At 41.3% G+C, this 19,367-nt stretch overlaps 1 protein-coding gene across 6 annotated transcripts in view; it reads right to left on the bottom strand.

The window, feature by feature from the left end:
• The window catches only part of sorl1 (sortilin-related receptor, L(DLR class) A repeats containing), a 195,780-nt gene that overhangs the window by 43,450 nt on the left and 132,963 nt on the right, over positions 1-19,367 (bottom strand). For 4 of the 6 annotated variants that reach the window (XR_003593165.1, XM_027999185.1, XM_027999188.1 and 1 more), the window contains 4 exons: positions 17,954-18,109; positions 3,081-3,209; positions 2,164-2,290; positions 1,915-2,084 (listed from right to left, as the gene is read on the bottom strand). Coding sequence is in view for 5 of the 6 variants with exons in the window: in XM_027999185.1 (XP_027854986.1) it covers positions 1,915-2,084; positions 2,164-2,290; positions 3,081-3,209; positions 17,954-18,109 (582 nt within the window). In the remaining variant the exon portion in view is untranslated. The remainder of the gene's footprint in view (positions 1-1,914; positions 2,085-2,163; positions 2,291-3,080; positions 3,210-17,953; positions 18,110-19,367) is intronic. The other 2 variants (XM_027999186.1, XM_027999187.1) reach the window with 2 other exon arrangements.

The following is a 19,367-nucleotide window of genomic DNA, read 5'->3' as shown; positions in this document are numbered from 1 at the left end:
AATGTTTGCAGTTTTCAGTGACATACAGTAAATCACAAGCCAATCAACGAATGAGGTCAGCTGTCAATCAAATCGTTTCTGTGCCGTACCTGGCTCAGTTCTGCTAGTTCCTCTCCTAAAGTAGGTACCAAAAACAGTCAGCCAAAGTTGCACTGGATTTGTCAATGGAAAACGAATCTGCGGCAGACCAGGACCAAATGAGTTAGAGGCAGTGTAGTGGAAAAGCACCTAAACAGGAGTTTTTCTGTAACTCTGGGACAGTATGCCTTCTCGGTTTGGCGCAACCTTCACTGGCTCCCTGTCGTTTTTCGGGTAAAATTTAAGGTTTTATTGATTGTTGTTAAGTGTCTAAACTCTATGGGTTCTTCTTACTTAAGAAGCCCTACTCTTATCCTACACTCCACCCAGAGCCCCAAGTTCAACTGACCATCCTTTAGTAGCTGTCCCTAAAGCCAGGCTAAAAACTAAAAGGGACAGAGCCTTCTCTGTGGTGCAGTCTCCTTCCCTGTTAAGCCCTCTCAGTCAATAGGTCTAAAAGTCCAGACTGAAAACATATCTATTCTCTCTAGCCTTCAACACCAGATAAAGAGAAAATATCTACAGCTGAAATTAAGTATTGTTTTGGTTTTTATTCATGTTATTAGTTTTTGGTATTTTCTAATTGTCTTTGTGATATTGTGTTTGTTGTGAACAGTGACAGCTCAAAATCCATAGGAGGAGTTTGTTAAAATTCGACATAAGTAAAAGTGAAAAATGGCCAAAATTCACCCTTTGACCCAAAATGGTCACCTCCATGTACTTTTTAGGGGTACCTTCAAGAGACTTTTTTCCTTGATTTGGGGAGATCTACCTAACTACCACATTTCAGATTTCTACGACCTACAGTTTGTCCTATCTCCGATAAGACTCTGATAAGGCTCCAATTACAGACCTGCCATTTGGGAGTACTCCTGTATGATACCCATATGGCAAGTGCCATTGAGTGATATATGACAAAGTGTCACTTATATTGAGAATGATACCCAGGTGGCAAAGTGCCATTGATAATAATACCCATATTGCAAGTGCCATGGAGAATGATAACCATGTGGCAAGTGCCATTGTGAATTATACCCATTTGGCAAGTCCCATGGATAATAATACCCAAGTGGCAAATTGCAGTTGAGAAAGATATCCAAATGGCAAGATGCTATCTGGTGGCAGTCAATGGTATTACAGCAAATGTTGCCATTTGGGAGCACCTAAAAGCGATTTTTCAGTGAACTTTGACCCCTTTGGGGGTCTCTCACGGGAAGACTGGGGGTCTTAAAAATCGCTAGGTTGGGTCATTAGGGTGACGAGGGATCACCCTATTTTTAGAGCCATGTCCCGTGACCCCATGACCTATGGTTAGCCCTCCAGGATTTTTCAAAAAGGGGCATTTTTTGCTCCCAAATGTACACTTTTTGGGTGGTTGCCCTAATTCTTAGGATTAGGGTGCGCTGTAGAGCACCCTAATGTAGTTTTTCCACCCCCACTTGCGATTCCACTAGAATTAAAACATTTTAGTGGGGGGACAATTTTGAGTGAAGTTTGGTGAGTTTTTGAGTATGTTAAAGCCTCAAAAAAGCTGTATCTTTTTGCGGAAAAATAATAATAAGACAATACAATAGGCCTTCGCAGTGCTTCGCTACAAGGGCCCAATTACAAAAGAAAATAGTAATGCACAGTGATTTGGATAAGTAACTTTAATCTGATTACTGGATTTGAAATAGTGATGCATTGGATTACTTGTTACTGAAAAAAGTGGTTTGATTAACGCGTTACTAACTTCACTGTTTGTTAAGCACTTTGGTCAGCTGAGGCTGCTGTAAATATGCTATAAAAATAAACTTTGACTTGACTTAAAATGAAGGCAGGTCATGAGACACTCACATCCCTCGGGCGTCCTGATGGTGATGGCCTCATTGGTCTTGTGCAGCTTGTTTAGGCACTGAGTGAGAACCTTCACCTGGTAGGTGGTGTCTGGTTTCAGCACAGCCAGTTTGTAGCTGGTTTTGTTGCTGTGGGTGTCCATATTGGTCCACTCCTGCGTTCCCACCAGCCTGAACACAAAATCAAACATCTGATTGGGGCTAAGCTGAGCAGCACAGATGTCAGATGGTAACGGTCCACCAAGCTCACCTGTAGTGTACAAGGAAGTAGCAGGAGTTCGAGGGGAGGTTCTTGGGACGGGACCAGATCAGAGTGATGGCGCCAGAGACGTCTGGGGTCCACTGGAGGTTCTGGACTTTGTAGGCAAGTGTGTCCACTGGGAGATCAAGGGAAGAAATTGGAACTGTGTAATCCACAAATGCAACCAGCAGGAAGCAGCACTAGACTATTTAAGGCACCTAGAATCACCCTATTCCGACCAAATTCTCCAGGATAGCCAGGTTATGATAGCTTTGGGTTTTTTATTATATCTTAGTTTTATTTTGTTGTGACTTTTTATTTGTTTAATTCAGTTAGTTGTAATTCATGCAGTAATTCATAGTACTTAGAATGTGTTGGCTAGTTTTTATTAGTGAAATAATTGTTTTTAATTAGTTTTTCACACTTGGTTAATTTTTAGGTGCAGAACTCAAAAAGGTGAAGCATTGCATTGTTATCATGTACACATCAATCAGAATACTAAACAGAAGAAACCATTTTCAAAAACTGTATTTAATTCTTATTGAACAACGAGTGACTCTGGTGTTTTCTCCCAACCTTTGCTGTTATTTTACGGACTGACTCCTCCCAGTAGGAGTATGGCGTACTCTGACAACCTGCTTGTGTCTGGAATAAAATGTCAAATAAAAGATTTATTTGACATCAGTTCAAAAAGCTAATAGATTTATGAACACAAAAACGAAGGATATTATACATAACTTCAGCATGTTTTAGTTAGGTTTATTAATGCACAATATAGTTCCAGCTGGTTATAATTTTTCCCCATTAATTACCAATTTTATTCATGTCAGCTAACAAAACAGTTTTCTCTATTTTTCAGTTTTTGTTATTTTGTTAGTTCCAGGAAACAATAATAACCTTGCAGGATAAAAAAATCAAAAACCTACTGGTGCAGTTTTCTTCGTCGCTGTGGTCTGAACAGTCCAGGTAGCCGTCACAGCGCTCGCTATCCAACACGCAAAGCTCACCATCAGAACAGCGAGTCCCGTTGGTGCAGAGCAGAGACTGCCGTGTGGCTAAACACAAACACAGCTCCTACATTAGACTCTTGTTAGTACCCTACCTGCTTCTGATGACTCAAAACAAATAGTAAATGGTATATGGACTGAACTTATATAGCGCTTTTCCAACCATTTGGACCACTCAATGCTCTTTACACAAGAGTCAGATTCACCCATTCTCACTCAAAACACAACATGTTTCATAACTGAAGGGATTTGTGGGCAAAATCACGTCTCAGGTGTGGTGTTAAAGGGATGCTGAAGACAAAAATAATAATATAAAAAACATGCATCTTTAAATATCAAGATGAGTGAAGAAGTAAGATGAGTTATTATGGTATGAGGAATCTCCAGCTAAATAAAATCAGAGCTGGCAGACAATATGAAACTCAGCGTTTTTACAGCTGAGCATAACAAGGATGAAGACAAAAAATACTGTTATAAAACTGTTATACTGAAAATAGAGTTCGTTCATGTTTTTCATTTCAAAATTTCCCACCTTTCAGAATCAAATTCCTAAATTCTTTGTGCAAAGTTTTACACCAGTGTGAACATTTGAGGAACAAATATTCACCTTGAGCAACTTCAATCACTATTCCAATGTGATTCTTGTAAGAAAAAAAGGTCTGTGTATAGTTGCTTGGAAAAAGGAAATAAATCTTTTAATTTTGTGGCATTTTTTTAACCTAGCATGCAACGAACCTGTAGATAAAGACAGATTTATGAAAAATGTATGCAAGTTTTGTGCATGTACGTATGTGCTGTGCTGCTTTCAAACTATGCACCTACAGTATTTACAGATAAAACAGAAAAAATATATGTTAAGAACATTTTAATAGAGCAAGTAAACTGCAGCATTCTTAAATTTAACTGAGCTGCCAAATGAGTATGAACATATACCTATAGTTTTCATGAACAAAATTCCCTAAATAGAATGTGGATTTAAAGTGTCAGATTCCAGAGCACAAAAAATCCTCATCTTCTTCTAGATGTTAGTAGAGGAGCAGCGCCGACTGCCTAGTCTCTCCTGCCCATATCAGTTACCCATGGTGGCCAACCTCTTTACTGCTCACATTGGCTCGGGCATGAACGTCGTAAGCAATGGTCCATCTTTTCTCATTGCCTCGATCACTGGCCGAAGTGCCTTCAAAAAGATGTTGTTTTTCACGGCTTTCCATATGCTATCCCTATGCGTTCGGGAAGAGAACTGAAGGATGATTCCTCTTCGTCTGTTTTCATTCTTTTTAATTGCCTTTTTGTGGACTGGTTCTTTAGTGGAGCGAAGTCTTCATCATTTGGGTCATCATCCATTTTGGTGTAGTCGAGTCCAGCGAGTTATTGAAGTTGGTAGCCTGCATCCTTCGAAGCACCCAGTTTACATAGGACGGCTCCGTTGAGGCCGTGAATGATGACAGAAAGAAAAAGCTGTGAATTTGGACAGGTCTAGCCTGCACCTCAGTGTAACACATATTGCCTAGCAACCGTGACAGCGTGAAGCACAGAGTGGTGAAGAAAAAAAACTGAGCCTAAGTGTAGAAGCAATTTTTCCATTTTCAGTTAAATCTTAGAATTTAGATTATTAGGCCCGAGCAGCAAAGCGCTGCGAAGGCCTATTGTATCTGTACTGTTATTAGGCCCGAGCAGCAAAGCGCTGCGAAGGCCTATTGTATCTGTACTGTTTCTTATTATTATTAGGCCCGAGCAGCAAAGCGCTGCGAAGGCCTATTGTATCTGTACTGTTTCTTCTTATTATTCGGCCCGAGCAGCAAAGCGCTGCGAAGGCCTATTGTATCTGTACTGTTTCTTTTTATTCTCATGATTCTCCCTCCAAATGAATTGGCCTTTTGGGGGCTTTATCATATTCAAAAACTCACCAAACTTGGCGGACGCATACAGCGACGCTCAAATTTACGTATTTTAAGGTCGTCACAAAAATCGCAAAAAAAATTGCTCAACGGCGGCAACTAGAAATTTTCAAAAGACCCATTGCTATTCACTTACTTCATCGTAGAGACTTGAAATTCGGTACAGTTGTAGAGCTCACTAAGACGCTCAGAATTTACAAGTAATGTCATAGTGCAAGTATCGCAGGAAGTCGGCCATGTTGGATTGAAGGTCCATTTTGGACTCTATTTTGGCCGTTTACAGCCTTCGTATTTGATCGAACTCCTCCTAGGGATTTCGATTGATCGGCTTCAAACTCGGTCAGTCTGATCATAAGGCATGTCTGATTTAAAGTTATCAAATTGGTGAGTTTTGGAGCATGTTGAAGGGGGGATACCAGGGATCAAAGTTCACCTAATCGCCATGAAACAAAAACCTCTTATATTTCCTATACAAAAACACATATAGGGACCAAACTTTCAGTGATTGATCGTCATCAGGTGTCCTAAAATACCCTGTGGTGAAATTTTTTTTTACGTAGGCCACGCCCCCTGAGAGCAGGAAGTGTAATGTTTTACTGTGAACGGTCGCTATCTTAGCCCTTTGACCTAATCAACATGAAACAGTGTCCAGAGACAGAAAACATGTTGGTGTGTTGTGGATTCCAACCCCGACTGGCTGCGATGAAGCAGGTGGGCGTGGGGCGTTGCGAACGCCGTCGAATTTCGTTTGGCTCTGAATTCCACAGTTTCGGGCCGACCTTCTCCAAACTCACTAGGATGGATCCTTATCCACCCGCCAACAGGAATCCATAGCGAAATTTGGTGGGCGTGGCCTAATTTCTCTATAGCATCCCCTAGAAAATTTTAAAAAATCAGCCCCAAGCCATGCTTTAACTTAGAATTACGAAACTTGGTACACATGTGTATCTTGTCAGGACGTACAAAAAAGTCTCTTAGAGTCATGCTCTAAACCCAACAGGAAGTCGGCCATTTTGGATTGAAGGTCCATTTTGGACCCTATTTTGGCCGTTTACAGCCTTTGCATTTGATCGAACTCCTCCTAGGGATTTCGATTGATCGGCTTCAAACTCGGTCAGTCTGATCATAAGGCATGTCCAATTCAAAGTTATCAAAATGGTGACATTTGAACAGGTGGAAGGGGGGTTAGCAGGGCTCAAAGTTCCCCTGTGATCGACTGTGTAATATGTAATTACAAAGGGGATCCTTGTCATGTGTAGGGCAATGCTGCCCTCTGGTGTCGAATTACTGAAATAATGAAACTATTTCAGTAATTCGACACCAGAGGGCAGCATTGCCCTACACATGACAAAGTTCAATTTTGTAATGAAGAGGAAAAAAATAAAAATTTGTAATTCTAACACAAAAACTCACAGAGACAACAAACTTTCAGTTATTGATCATCATCGGGTGTCCAATAATATCCAATGGTCAAATGATGACATCACTTAGGCCATGCCCCCTGACAACAGGAAGTCTCATATTTTGCTGTGAACGGTTGATAGCTTCTGCACCAAACTTGGCATGAGTGATCCTGGTGGGATGCCCGTCGATCCTACGTAATCATATTATGACGTCATCTAAGCCCCGCCCCCTCAGAACAGGAAGTGCTATTTTTTTCCTTATAAAGTTCCATCTATCGCTCTCTTGACCTAATCAAGATGATTCGGATGATGAGCTCTGTCAGTGCTCGCTGCTGGCTGAACCGTGTGGACGTGGCCAAATGGCGAATATCACTCCCTCGCCATATGCATACGTTTGGCTCTAATTCACACACGGATCATCCGATTGGCGCCAAACTGGATATGTATGACCTTTGTTCACCTCTAAAGAGCCCAACGGGTTTGAAATGTAATTTGACTCCACTGCGCCCCCTAAGTTAATACATCGGCTGTATCTCCTCGATGCATGGACCGATCTGCACCAGATTTTTTGACAGTCGTCGGGGAGCGCCGCCGAACGTATTCACGCGTGTCGCCCGGTGGACGGGCGGGGATAATGCGCGACAGCTTCTGCGGCGGCTGGCGGGTGGCGGTGCTGGAAACTGCGGCAGAGCTTCTGCGGTGGGGAGCGGGCTGCGGCTCTGGAAACCGCGCGAGAGCTTCTGCGGTGGCTGGAACCCCCGCGGTGGCCAATAGGCCGGAGCGGCGCTTGCTGAGAGGGCCGCCCGAGGCTGCTTGCAGCTTTAATTACGATTCTGCCCCCCCAAAGAGGCGCCTTTTTGGGGGCTTTATCATATTCAAAAACTCACCAAACTTGGCGGTCGCGACTAGAAAATTTAAAAATTTTGAATTTTAAGGTTGTCGCAAAAATCGCAAAAAAAAATTGCTCAACGGCGGCAACTAGCAATTTTCTGTGTACACAATGGTATGAACGTACTTCATCGTAGAGACATGAAATTTGGTACACTTGTAGAGCTCACCAAAAGACTCAGAACTTACATTTAATGTTATAAGCCAACTATCACAGGAAGTCGGCCATTTTGTATTGAAAGTCCATTTTTTACCTCGATTTTGACGTTTACAGCCTTCGTATTTGATCGAACTCCTCCTAGGGATTTCGATTGATCGGCTTCAAACTTGGTTAGTCTGATCATAAGGCATGTTTGATTTAAAGTGATCAAATTGGTGGGTTTTGGAGCATGTTGAAGGGGGGTTAGCAGGGGTCAAAGTTCACCTACTCGCCATGAAACACGAAACTCTTATATTTCCTATACAAAAACACATAGAGGGACCAAACTTTCAGTGATTGATCGTCATCAGGTGGCCTACAATACCCTATGGTCAAATGATGACATCACTTAGGCCACGCCCCCTGAGAACAGGAAGTGTCATGTTTTACTGTGAACGGTCGCTATCTTAGTCCTTTGACCTAATCAACATGAAACAGTGTCCAGAGACAGAAGACATGTTGGTGTGTTGAGGATTCCAACTCCGACCGGCTTTGACATAGCAGGTGGGTGTGGCGGCGTGGCGAAGTGACCTGTAACGCCGTTGCCATACGTTTGGCTCTGAATTCCACAATTTCGGGCCCAGCTGCTCCAAACTCAAACTCACTAGGATGGATCCTTATCCACCCACCGACAGGAATTCATAACAAAATTTGGTGGGCGTGGCCTAATTTCTCTATAGCGGCCCCTAGAGTATTTTAAATGAACAGCCCCAAGCCATGCTTTAACCTAGAATTACGAAACTTGGTACACATGTGTATCTTGTCAGGACGTACAAAAATGTCTATTAGAGCCATGGTCGAAACCCAACAGGAAGTCGGCCATTTTGGATTGAAGTTCAGATTTGGACCGCGATTTTGACGTTTACAGCCTTCGTATTTGATCGAACTCCTCCTAGGGATTTCGATTGATCGGCTTCAAACTCGGCCAGTCTGATCATAAGGCATGTTTGATTTAAAGTTATCAAAACGGTGACTGTATGAGCTTGCTGAAGGGGGGTTGCCAGGGGTCAAAGTTCACCTACTCGCCATGAAACACGAAACTCTTATATATCCTGCACAGAAACTCACAGAGACACCAAACTTTCAGTAATTGATCATCATTAGGTGTCCTAAAATACCCTGTGGTAAAATTATGACATCACTTAGGCCACGCCCCTGAGAACAGGAAGTGTCATGTTTTACTGTGAACGGTCGCTATCTTAGCCCTTTGACCTAATCAACATGAAACTGTGTCCAGAGACAGAAGACATGTTGGTGTGTTGTGGATTCAAGCCCTGACCGGCTGCGATGAAGCAGCTGGGTGTGGCGGCGTGGCGAAGTGACCTGTAACGCCGATGCCATACGTTTGCTTCTAGATTCCACGTTTCGACCGAGCTGCACCAAACATGGCCTGAGTGATCCTGTTGTGATGCCTGACAATGCTTTGTCATCATATTATGACGTCATCTAAGCCCCACCCCCTCAGAATGAATTAGAGAGATCTTCTGTGTAATTACATAATAAACAGTCCATGTTCATCGTTTGTAGGGCAATGCTGCCCTCTGCTGCCCACTGAAATAGTTTCATTATTTCAGTAATTCGACACCAGAGGGCAGCATTGCCCTACGAATGACTAAGTTGAATTTTGTAATGAAGAGGAAAAAATGAAAAATTTGTATTTCGAACACAAAAACTCACAGAGACACCAAACTTTCAGTTATTGATCATCATCTTGTGTCCAATAATATCCAATGGTTAAATGATGACATCACTTAGGCCACGCCCCGTGACAACAGGAAGTCTCGTATTTTACTGCGAACGGTCGATAGCTTCTGCACCAAACTTGGCCTGAGTGAATCTGGTGGGATGCCCGTTGATCCTACGTCATCATATTATGACGTCATCTAAGCCCCGCCCCTTCAGAACAGGAAGTGCCATTTTTTTCCTTGGAAAGCTCCGTTTATGGCTCTCTTGACCTACTGAAGATGATTCGGATGATGAGCTCTGTCAATGCTCGCTGCTGGCTGAACCGTGTGGGCGTGGCTAAATGGCGAATATCACTCCCTCGCCACGTTTGGCTCTAATTCACACACGGATCATTCGATTGGCGCCAAACTGGATATGTATGACCTTTGTTCACCTCTAAAGAGCCCAACGGGTTTGAAATGTAATTTGACTCCACTGCGCCCCCTAAGTTGATACATCGGCCGTATCTCCTCGATGCATCGACCGATCTGCACCAGATTTTTTGACAGTCGTCGGGGAGAGCTGCCGAACGCATTCACGCGTGTCGCCCGGTGGACGGGCGGGGAAAATGCTTCTGCGGCGGCTGGCGGGCAGCAGTGCTGGAAACTGCGGCAGAGCTTCTGCGGTGGCGAGCGGGCTGCGGCTCTGGAAACCGTGCGAGAGCTTCTGCGGTGGCTGGAACCCCTGCGGTGGCCAATAGGCCGGAGCGGCGCTTGCTGCGAGGCCCGCCCGAGGCTGCTTGCAGCTTTAATTTAGTTTATTTTTATTTTTTGCTCATTTTCTAGTTGATTTATAATTAGAATTTTTGTTTAATTTGTTATTTAAAAGATGTTCTTTGGTTAGTAATTCACTTAATTAGTTAATTAATTTCAGTTTGTTTCACAGTATAAATATATAGATTTTAAGTAGATCATTATGCACGTGGGTGGTCAGATGGTTTTTTACCAGTCAGCCAGTCTATCCAATCAGTCATCAGTTGTCAGTCTGTCAGTTAATCAGTCAGAGAACAGGTACAGGAATCAGAGCAGGAGAAGCAGCAGAATCCTGTGAAGCCTGTGACTTGTTTCCCTGAATACGGAATAAAACCCGACTTAAGAGGAAAGGAGATCGGGCTTTTTCTGTTGTTGCTCCTCTTCTATGGAACAATTGAACAATTGGCATTTAATTGAACTAGTGTTTTGATACTCTGTTTTTATTCATGTGTGTTATTGTCATTCTTGTACAGCACTTTGGTGCAGTTTTATGCCTGTTTTTAAAGTGCTATATAAATAAATTTGACATTGACATTGACAAAACAACCCTCTAACTGCATTTTGACTTTTTTTTATCTTTTTGGACTGCGTAAGCCAGAACCCACGGTGAATCAGGTGACTATTTGAATTAAATTCACCTTTTGCTTTGATCACATTTAAGTCTTAAGTTTTTTGATTTTTTAATTTGAGTTTTGGACAAATAGTCACTACATAAAGTAAAAAACCAGACCTTGGATTTTTGAAACAACAACAACTAGTAAAAAACCTGGACCTTGGCATTTTTGGAACGACATCAAGTAAAAAACCTGACTCTTGGCTTTTTGAATCAACGACAACAAGTAAAAAAGCCGACCTTGGAGTTTAAATCGACGATCTCAAGTCTGTTGATGCGCGGATGGCTGCGAAGAGTTTGGAGGAACCATCTCCTTTGTTCTTTGATAGCGGAAACGGCCGCGCCCACGAGCCATTGTAACAGTCATTATACTGCTTGGTTCCCAGAGATGAATAGGTATCACCACAAGGGGGCGCCTATTCCCTTTTTCCTTTGTTGTACTATTGTACAGAGTGAGAACTCGTCTTCCACGTTGTTGTAGAGGAGATCATCGGTGATGATGAGGTGCAGAGTGGTAAACCATCATTACTTTTCTTGTGTATGAGGCTATAATGTTTAGTACCATGGAGATCTGGCTTTACATGGACAAAGTGAAATAAAGTGAAAGTGTGGAATACTTCAAGTGCGTCCTGATGTTTTGGCTTAGAGTGGATAACCACCATTGCTAACTCCTTCTCCAACCTCTCACCGCACCGTCACACCATGAAAGTGCCTCACCTACAAGCTACAAACGCGCACGTCTTTCTTCAAAGACAGCTGAATGTATAACGATTGCTATTGGTGTAAAGGAAAACGGCCAAACGAGAGGAGTTTGATGATAGCGATCAACGTTACAGTACAAGTTCGTCAAATGAAGATGAATAAAAGACTGGGTTAAAGCGCTGCACCTTTACGCACAGCCAGTGGGTTTAAAAGAAAAAGGAAGTAAAAGACAGCAACAAGAAAGCTACAAGCAGTTCAAAGTGTTTTGCTAAAATGTCTGATGTAATGAAAGCATAATTGGCCAAGAGTGATTTAGAGGTTTCTTCCAGTCGAAGTATTAAACTGATTGAGAAAGGCTTGATGTCCTATATAAAAACGTGCCAAGATAAAAGAAATGCTAAATTGAAGCAAGTAAGACGAATAATGGAAGATTTAAATGTTTTGATGGAGTCAAATTATAAAGTTGACTCAGTGAATTCTCTTCTTGCTACATTTATTCAGTGTTCTCAGGATGCAGAGGTATCTCATAAAAACTTGACAAGTTTGCCACTCCCCTCTGATGAACTCATGAAACAAAATGAACATTTTCAAAATAAAATGAGAACTTACCACGAGTTTACTGAGCTTGTCAGGGGCTGGTTATGTGAACTGGGTAAGTCTTTTGTGCAACCAAATGCAGATGATTATGACCAAGTCAAAAATTATGTTGATGTAATAAATCCTGAAGACAGCACTTCCAACGTGCGCTCTGTAAAGTCAAAATCAGGCACTTAGGTGTCCCGTGTCTCCTCCACTTCATTGGCTCGAATTAAAGCAGAGGCCGAGAAAGCGGCGCTGATGAAGCGGCGCTAATGGACTCAAAAAGAAACATCAGCTAGAAGCGCTGGAGGAAAAGCTAAAACAAGAAAAAGAGCAATTTGAACTTGAGACGGAGTTAGCAGCTGCTAAAGCAAAACTTCATGTGTTGGAAATAAATTCACAGTACGGCGCAAAATGTTATGATGGCATGAACTCGTATACTGTATTGAAAAGCGCAACACCAATTCGGTACTAAAACTTGATCCCTGTGCCGATGTGTTTGTTCCAGAGAAAAATATGGATGATGTTAAAATGTCCTCTGCCAGCTCTGAGCAACCAATTGTTCGGCTAAAGCGTTGATAAGCCACAAAGTATCTGTGCTCAATTAACTGTTCAAAGTCCGAACACAAGTATGCAACAGTAACCAGATCAACAAATGGATCAACAAACCAGTATTATTGACATCATGCAGCGGCAAAATGACATCACTGCCATGTTGGTTCAACAAAACCAAAGCGCTGTCTTGCCACCAAGAAACATCCCTGTTTTCGACTGCGTTACTCTTCAATATAGATCATTTATAAGAGCATTTGAGAACGGCGTGGAGGCCAAAACGTCCAATTTAAATGACTGTTTGGACTTTTTAGAACAATACACAAGGGGGCAATCTAGAGACCTTGTGCTTAGTTGCCAGCATTTACCATCAGAACTGGGCTACCTTAAAGCTAAAGGTCTTCTTTCTGAAAATTTTGGAAATTACCGTAATATAAAATTGCACAGGCCTATATGGATAAAATTAGCAACTGGCCAGCTATTAAAAATGAGGACATTAAATCACTGCAAGCATTTTCTCTGTTTTAAGGGATGTTCAAATTTAACAGAATACATCACTCATATGAAAGAACTGGACTTGCCGTCAATAATGAGTAGCATAATCCTAAAGCTTCCCTTTAAAATAAGAGAGAGCTGGAGAAATGTGGCCTGTGACCTTCAGGAAAACAGGGGTCAGAGGGCATTATTCACCGATCTTGTTTTTCTTGAAAAACAAATTAAAGTTGCATCTGATCCACTGTTTGGCAACATCAAGGACCTTCAACAGCTCAACTCCAATAGCAGCTTTACCAAACAGAAGAAAAGGGGGAGTAGCTTTGCTACAAATGTTCTTGAATGTCCATCTGGAGATAAAAGTCCTCAAAAAGCCACAGCTGTTTGTATTGTCTCCTAAATAATCATACAGTTGACAAATGCTTTAAGTTAAAAGACAAGCGACATAAAGATAAAGTAAACTTTATTAAGAAAAGAGGAATGTGTTATGGCTGCTTAAAGCTTGGACACATAAGCAGAGAATGCAGAGGTCGCTTGGTCTGTTCTGTTTGTCACCAGCAGCATCCCAGTGTCTTGCACATTGACAAGGAGAGTACAAGAGTTTCCTCCAGACATCCACAGAATCCTCTGAGTACCACCTCCACAATGACTCAGACCTATGGTCATGTCAGGGTCTGTGATGAAGATAACTCAAACCTTTCTATCGTTGCAGTTCAAGTCAGGAGTCCAAAAACCAACACCACTGTGCAGACGTATGCATTTTTGGACCCGGGCAGCACAGGAACGTTCTGTACTGAACATTTGGCCCGGAAGCTGACACTGAAAGGTAAAAGAACAAGTATCCAGCTGCAAACAATGGGACATAAAGATGTTGTGAGTACAAACATAATCTCTGGACTTTAAGTAGCAGCACTTGATAAAAATTATTTCATTGACCTTCCAGATGTCATGACACAGAAACTAATGCCTGTTTCAAAGCGAAATGTTCCACAACAGAAGGACATTGACAAATGGCCATACCTGCAAAGCATCAAGCTCCACAACATATATGATCATGTAGATCTGCTCATTGGCACAGATTCACCTAAAGTAATGGAGCCATGGGAGGTGATCAACAGTCAGGAGCAATGCCCATATGCAGTTTGGACCCGAGTTGGATGGGTCATCAATGGTCCATTCAGGAGTGAAAGGAACAAAACAGACTGCCATTCTTTCACTGTAAACAGGATTTTTGTTAAACATCTGGAAACAATGTTGACTGAACAATACAATCAATTTCATTGAAAAAACATCCCAAGAGCAGATTGAAATGTCCAGAGAAGATGTCAAGTTTATAAATATCATGAACAATTCAGCACAATTTAAAAAATGGATATTATTGTATTGATTTGCCTTTCAAATCTGAAAATTCCATCTCGCCTATTAACCGTTGTATTGCAGAACAATGTCTTCAGAGCCTGAAACGAAAGTTTGCCAAGAACCGGATCACAGTCCTAAAATACATCTGCAATGAAACAGAGGGCAAGAACATCAACCTGGGAAAAGATGCTACCAGCTTTTCCTCCCAGCTCCAAGATGGACAGCAGTTGCTGGCTGAGGAGATTCTCCAGAAACTTCCGGTCTCTACAACGTTGGGTCAAGCAGAAGATGACCAGAACAGCTTGCAGGAGCATTTGGAAGAAGAAGAGGATTCCCATCTAAAGCTGTTCAAGCTATTCAATTTGAACAACATCACAGGTTTGGACCAGAGATCAGCTCACTCAGAGCTGACGGGGCCATCTCAGAAGACGGCCAGCTGTTCGGACTTGGTCCAGTGGTTGATAATAGAGTCCTCAGAGTGGGTGGATGTGATGGCCAAATCCATGGCCACACTCTGTCGGTAACTCTTTTTATGCACAGTTTATTTTTCATACAAACACAACAACACTTTAGTTTCAATAAAAACATTTATTAGTTGATTTGAATGCATTTGTTCTATTTGTTAGCGTGCACATTTAGTTAACTATGTATTTATATCAACTTAAAATTAATTTTGTTTGCTTAAGATTAATTCTGTTTGTTTTCCCGCCGGTACTTATCTGCCTTGGAGTTACCAGACAAAGGATGGGGGCCAGGGCTCAGCAGGCTTACATGCTGATTGGACTGAACCACTAGTTCCTGCTGGCAGGGGGATTTGTAGTTTCTTTCTTTAGATAAGTTTTGTATTTAAGTAAATATTAGTATTTAAAGTTTAATATTTTTAATTTTCAGTTTTGGGTCTTTAGTTTAGCCAAACTTAGCTGTACTGTTATTTGTTGTGTGTCATTTGTAGTTGTATTCTGTTTAGTTACCCCTATTGTGTCTTAATTGGTCTGATCAGCCAGTATATAACCCCCTGTGTGTCATTTCTTTGTTAGGTCAGTTATGTTTATTTGTGCAGCCAGTTTGTTTACATTTTTTGCCTGAGTTCAGTTTTGTTTCTTTGACCTCTTGTATGAGCTCAGTTTATCTTTTGTTATTTATAATCTTTGGGTTAAAATAAAAACCCCATTTTTCTAATATGTCCTGTGACTCCTCCTGTTTTTAACTCGGACCATCACAGTGGACATCTTGGAAGAGCTGCTGTGCCATCTGTTAATGCCCTTAATGCAGGAAAGACAAAAGTGGATGAGATGGAAAAGAAACCTCTCTCCTGGAGATATTGTCTTGATTGCAGATGCTACTGCACCCAGAGGATGTTGGCAGATGGGGAAAGTCCTAGCAGTCAAAGCTGATGCAGGAGGCCTGGTTCGTTCAGTGCAACTTCAGACCAAAACCAGTGTGGTGGAGAGGCCAGTGACAAAGCTCTGTCTGCTCCTGGAGGCATCTGCAGACTAAAGACATTCCTATTTCTTCTATTCTCTTGCAGGTTCATCATCATGAAAATGAAGAACAAAGAAGAATTACTTAATGTCTTTGCATTAATATACGATATTATTGAGGTTGATAGAATAGATCCTTTAGATGTAATTGTGATTTAATGCACAATTAGGGGCTGGAGTATAGGAGCTACTTCTCAATTTTCAGTTAAATCTTAGAATTTAGATTATTTAGTTTATTTTTATTTTTTGCTTATTTTCTAGTTTATTTATAATTACAGTTTTTGTTTAATTTGTTATTTAAAATGCGTTCTTTGGTTAGTAATTGCCTGTTAATTTTTTGGTTTAGGTATAAATGATAGTATGTTATCTGGCAAAATTGAAAAATTATCTGGCGATAAATTCACTTAATTTAGACATATTTTAATACATATCTAAAATCTTTTTTTTTTTTAAATTACATGCTGTAGCTTTAAGCAGATGTTCGGTGTGAAAGCTCACTGTCTGGTGGAGGTTGAACATCGCTACATCTGTGAAATATTACTACCAGTAGCGCATAGCGGCGGTCCAAGAGCATGAGCAGAACCCAGGATCTTACACCGCCAGCTCAAAGACTTGAATTATTTATCGGATTATTTGTTTAGCTTTCTGACCGTGATGCTAATTCGGGTGAGAGTTGGTAGTTGTGCGCAGATTTACCTGCTATATGGCCGCTCCAGATGTCCTTTTTTTCCTGAAGTGAGCCTCGATGTAGCCAAACTCCGTAAAGTGCTTGTTTTTAAAATGCCATATTAGATTTGTTGTGTTGATGCATTTTGACGTGCTTCACCCCAAGGTAATTTTCCGCCACAACACGCAAACGTCTCCATTCACTCTCAGAGTGTTATAGTTCCACATGACAGGATTTGATGCCGCATGCTTGCGGAGTGTGAAGGAAAGAGGAGATCAGCTGCACACACAGGCTGCGAAGTGAGATAAATGTGATAGATTTTGGTGATCGGCAACAAGAGAGAGTGATCGCTATCACCGATCCTACACTTTTTCACGGAAATCAGCCGATTATGATCGGTGGACGATTGATTGGCACACCTCTAAAAACATATATATATATATATATATTTTGTTTCTAACATGTTCAATGTATAGCACAGTTCTACAAGGAATAAATATAAGCAAATTATTGATTTACAAATGTAATACTCTCCAACTAGGACTTAAATAAAGCTACTATGTTTGAAGGCTTAACTATAATGAGTCAAACCAATTTGTTCAGTAATACCTTAGTTAACCAAATATTTTACAACCAGATATGATCTGACTGAATAATATCAGTGTTTAATGCAGTGGGAGCAGACATCTCCAAAAATGTTGGAGTAATATTGTGATTAGGCAATGTACTGATGAACCGAGCATATATCTGAGACTTACAACGCCTTGCCTAAAAACTATGTAGAAAATCATATTGAGTTGCTTAAAGTGTAATATAGTAAAATAATTTGCCGCTCTTCACTGCCATTGCCTGAACGCCTGGTTTGCCAGCACTAGACCCATCCTTCAAATCTGGGGGAGGACGCATATGTTGGCCACATTTGGAGGAGTCTTTGAATTCGAACAGGCCTTGTCGCCTCACCATGATGACCTACAAATCCGACCTTTGAAGGATGCTGCCTCTGAATTCGGACACGGCTAAAGAATATCAACTGACTATAAAATCAAAAGTGTATTCAGATAAACAGCAGGTGGTGCTAGAGTACCTGTCCTCTTTTTCCTGGACAAAGTACCCATCTGAAATGTTTTAATTTACATTATTCTTAACTGTGAACAGAGTGTGGCAAAGGTAGCATTTCTGGATTCATTCAAATGTACTGTATGTTACGGATATCTCTTATTATACCTGATTATTTTGTAGACATTGATGTGTCATTGCTATACTTTGTTCTGTTGTTGCCAATTTGATTTTTGTCCTTCAACCAACTGAAGCTGGCAAAAAAAAAAATCAAACATTCAGTTTTCTTTCTTTTCTACTTTTTCAGATCTGGAAAGTGGTCAAAGAAAATTCCTGAATGTCTCAGAATGCATAGCAACCCTGCGACAAACAGTAAAATGTCTATAGAAGTATTTCAGTGCCTGCATGTGGTTCACAGAGACTTACGGCAGTTGGCTTCGTCGGAGCTGTCCTCACAGTGTGGGTGTCCGTCACAGCGCAGCCACTCCTGGATGCAGTGGGGGGGATGGTGACACTGGAACTGATGCTGAGTGCAGCGTCCAGGGGATAAAGGAGGGGCCGGGGCCATGGAGCTATTAGCTGCTGTCAGAGGAATAAGGAGCAGTGAATGTTTCAGATTACATGGTTGTATTCAAAGGGAGCACAACCAGGACTGAACCACATAATACGGCGGCCCCAGTCGCTTGGCAACACACAAGAAATCTATGAAGCTTCTTTGACATAAATGTGTCTCTAATACGAAAAAAACACTTTCTTTTTTTTTTGCTCCCTGTTTGGTTGTCTTCTCCTGTGCTTTCAAGACAAAAAAGAAAAGCGAAATGGGGACAGATTATTTGTTGCTCAGGAACTGAGAAGTCAGAGTTTAAGCAGAAGTTTACTTTTTAGAATAAGCTAACTTTTCTCTAACATCAACCATCTGTCCTACATTCGTACCTTTACTGTGCTTTAACCGAAAGTTTAAACCTTTACAAAGCACCTGCAGAACCTAATGGTTTCTCCAGTAAGTTTCTTTTCATTTCTTTTACTGTCCAAATCAGATTACAGAATACTGGTGAGATATAGTGTGACACTTATTAAAAACTGGAAGAGCTGCTAAAGCCACATGGATTAAATCTCTCATTTGTCTTTCTATATACAGCAGAAACATGTGCAGTGCAGTGGATTTAACTGATCATGTAGGGCCAATCTAACTTTGCATGAAGCCTTGAGCAGAATTGGATGTATGGGCCCTCCTGCTGCTAAGAACATCAGCACTACTAACAGCGTTTCACCATGGATTTAGAGAAATGTGGGGGAGGGAAGGTGGTTTCATTGGCCAACCTAAAAAGAAATCAGTGATAATTGTAGCTGACTGAGATATGTTTGTTAACAAACAGAGCTCAAACTCAAAGATTAAACTCACAGCATCAGACTGCAGCTATGGTAACAAAGCAATCTAAAAAGATTGTTCTTTGAACTTTTACAAAGTAAACTTGCCAGCTCTTTAACAGCACTGCTATTCTGAATGAACAAATGTTACATTTCTATATCTGTGGTCTATGTTAAAATGTTAGCATTTATGGAGTTCTGAAGGCCTGATGGCTTTAAGTAGCTGCTGGCTTAATTTGGACGTATCAGAGGTGCAAGTAGTTGATATTTATTTTAATTGTTTTTTTTGTTTATTTGTTGTTTCTAAGACTCTATGGTTGTGGATTTAAATAGCATCTCACTGACAATGTCTTCCTGCAACATTTATAATAACCCAGTAATATTTTTACATTTCCTGTCAACATCTTTTAATACATAATCAGAGTGGGCCGCTGCTGGGAGGAGCAGCGGCCCACTCTGCTCCTCCCAGCAG

The sequence above is a fragment of the Xiphophorus couchianus genome, chromosome 18 (assembly GCF_001444195.1).
Source record: "Xiphophorus couchianus chromosome 18, X_couchianus-1.0, whole genome shotgun sequence".
Lineage (NCBI taxonomy): Eukaryota > Metazoa > Chordata > Actinopteri > Cyprinodontiformes > Poeciliidae > Xiphophorus > Xiphophorus couchianus.
Note: the sequence above shows the minus strand (reverse complement) of the source record. Positions and strands in the feature narration are given on the sequence as shown.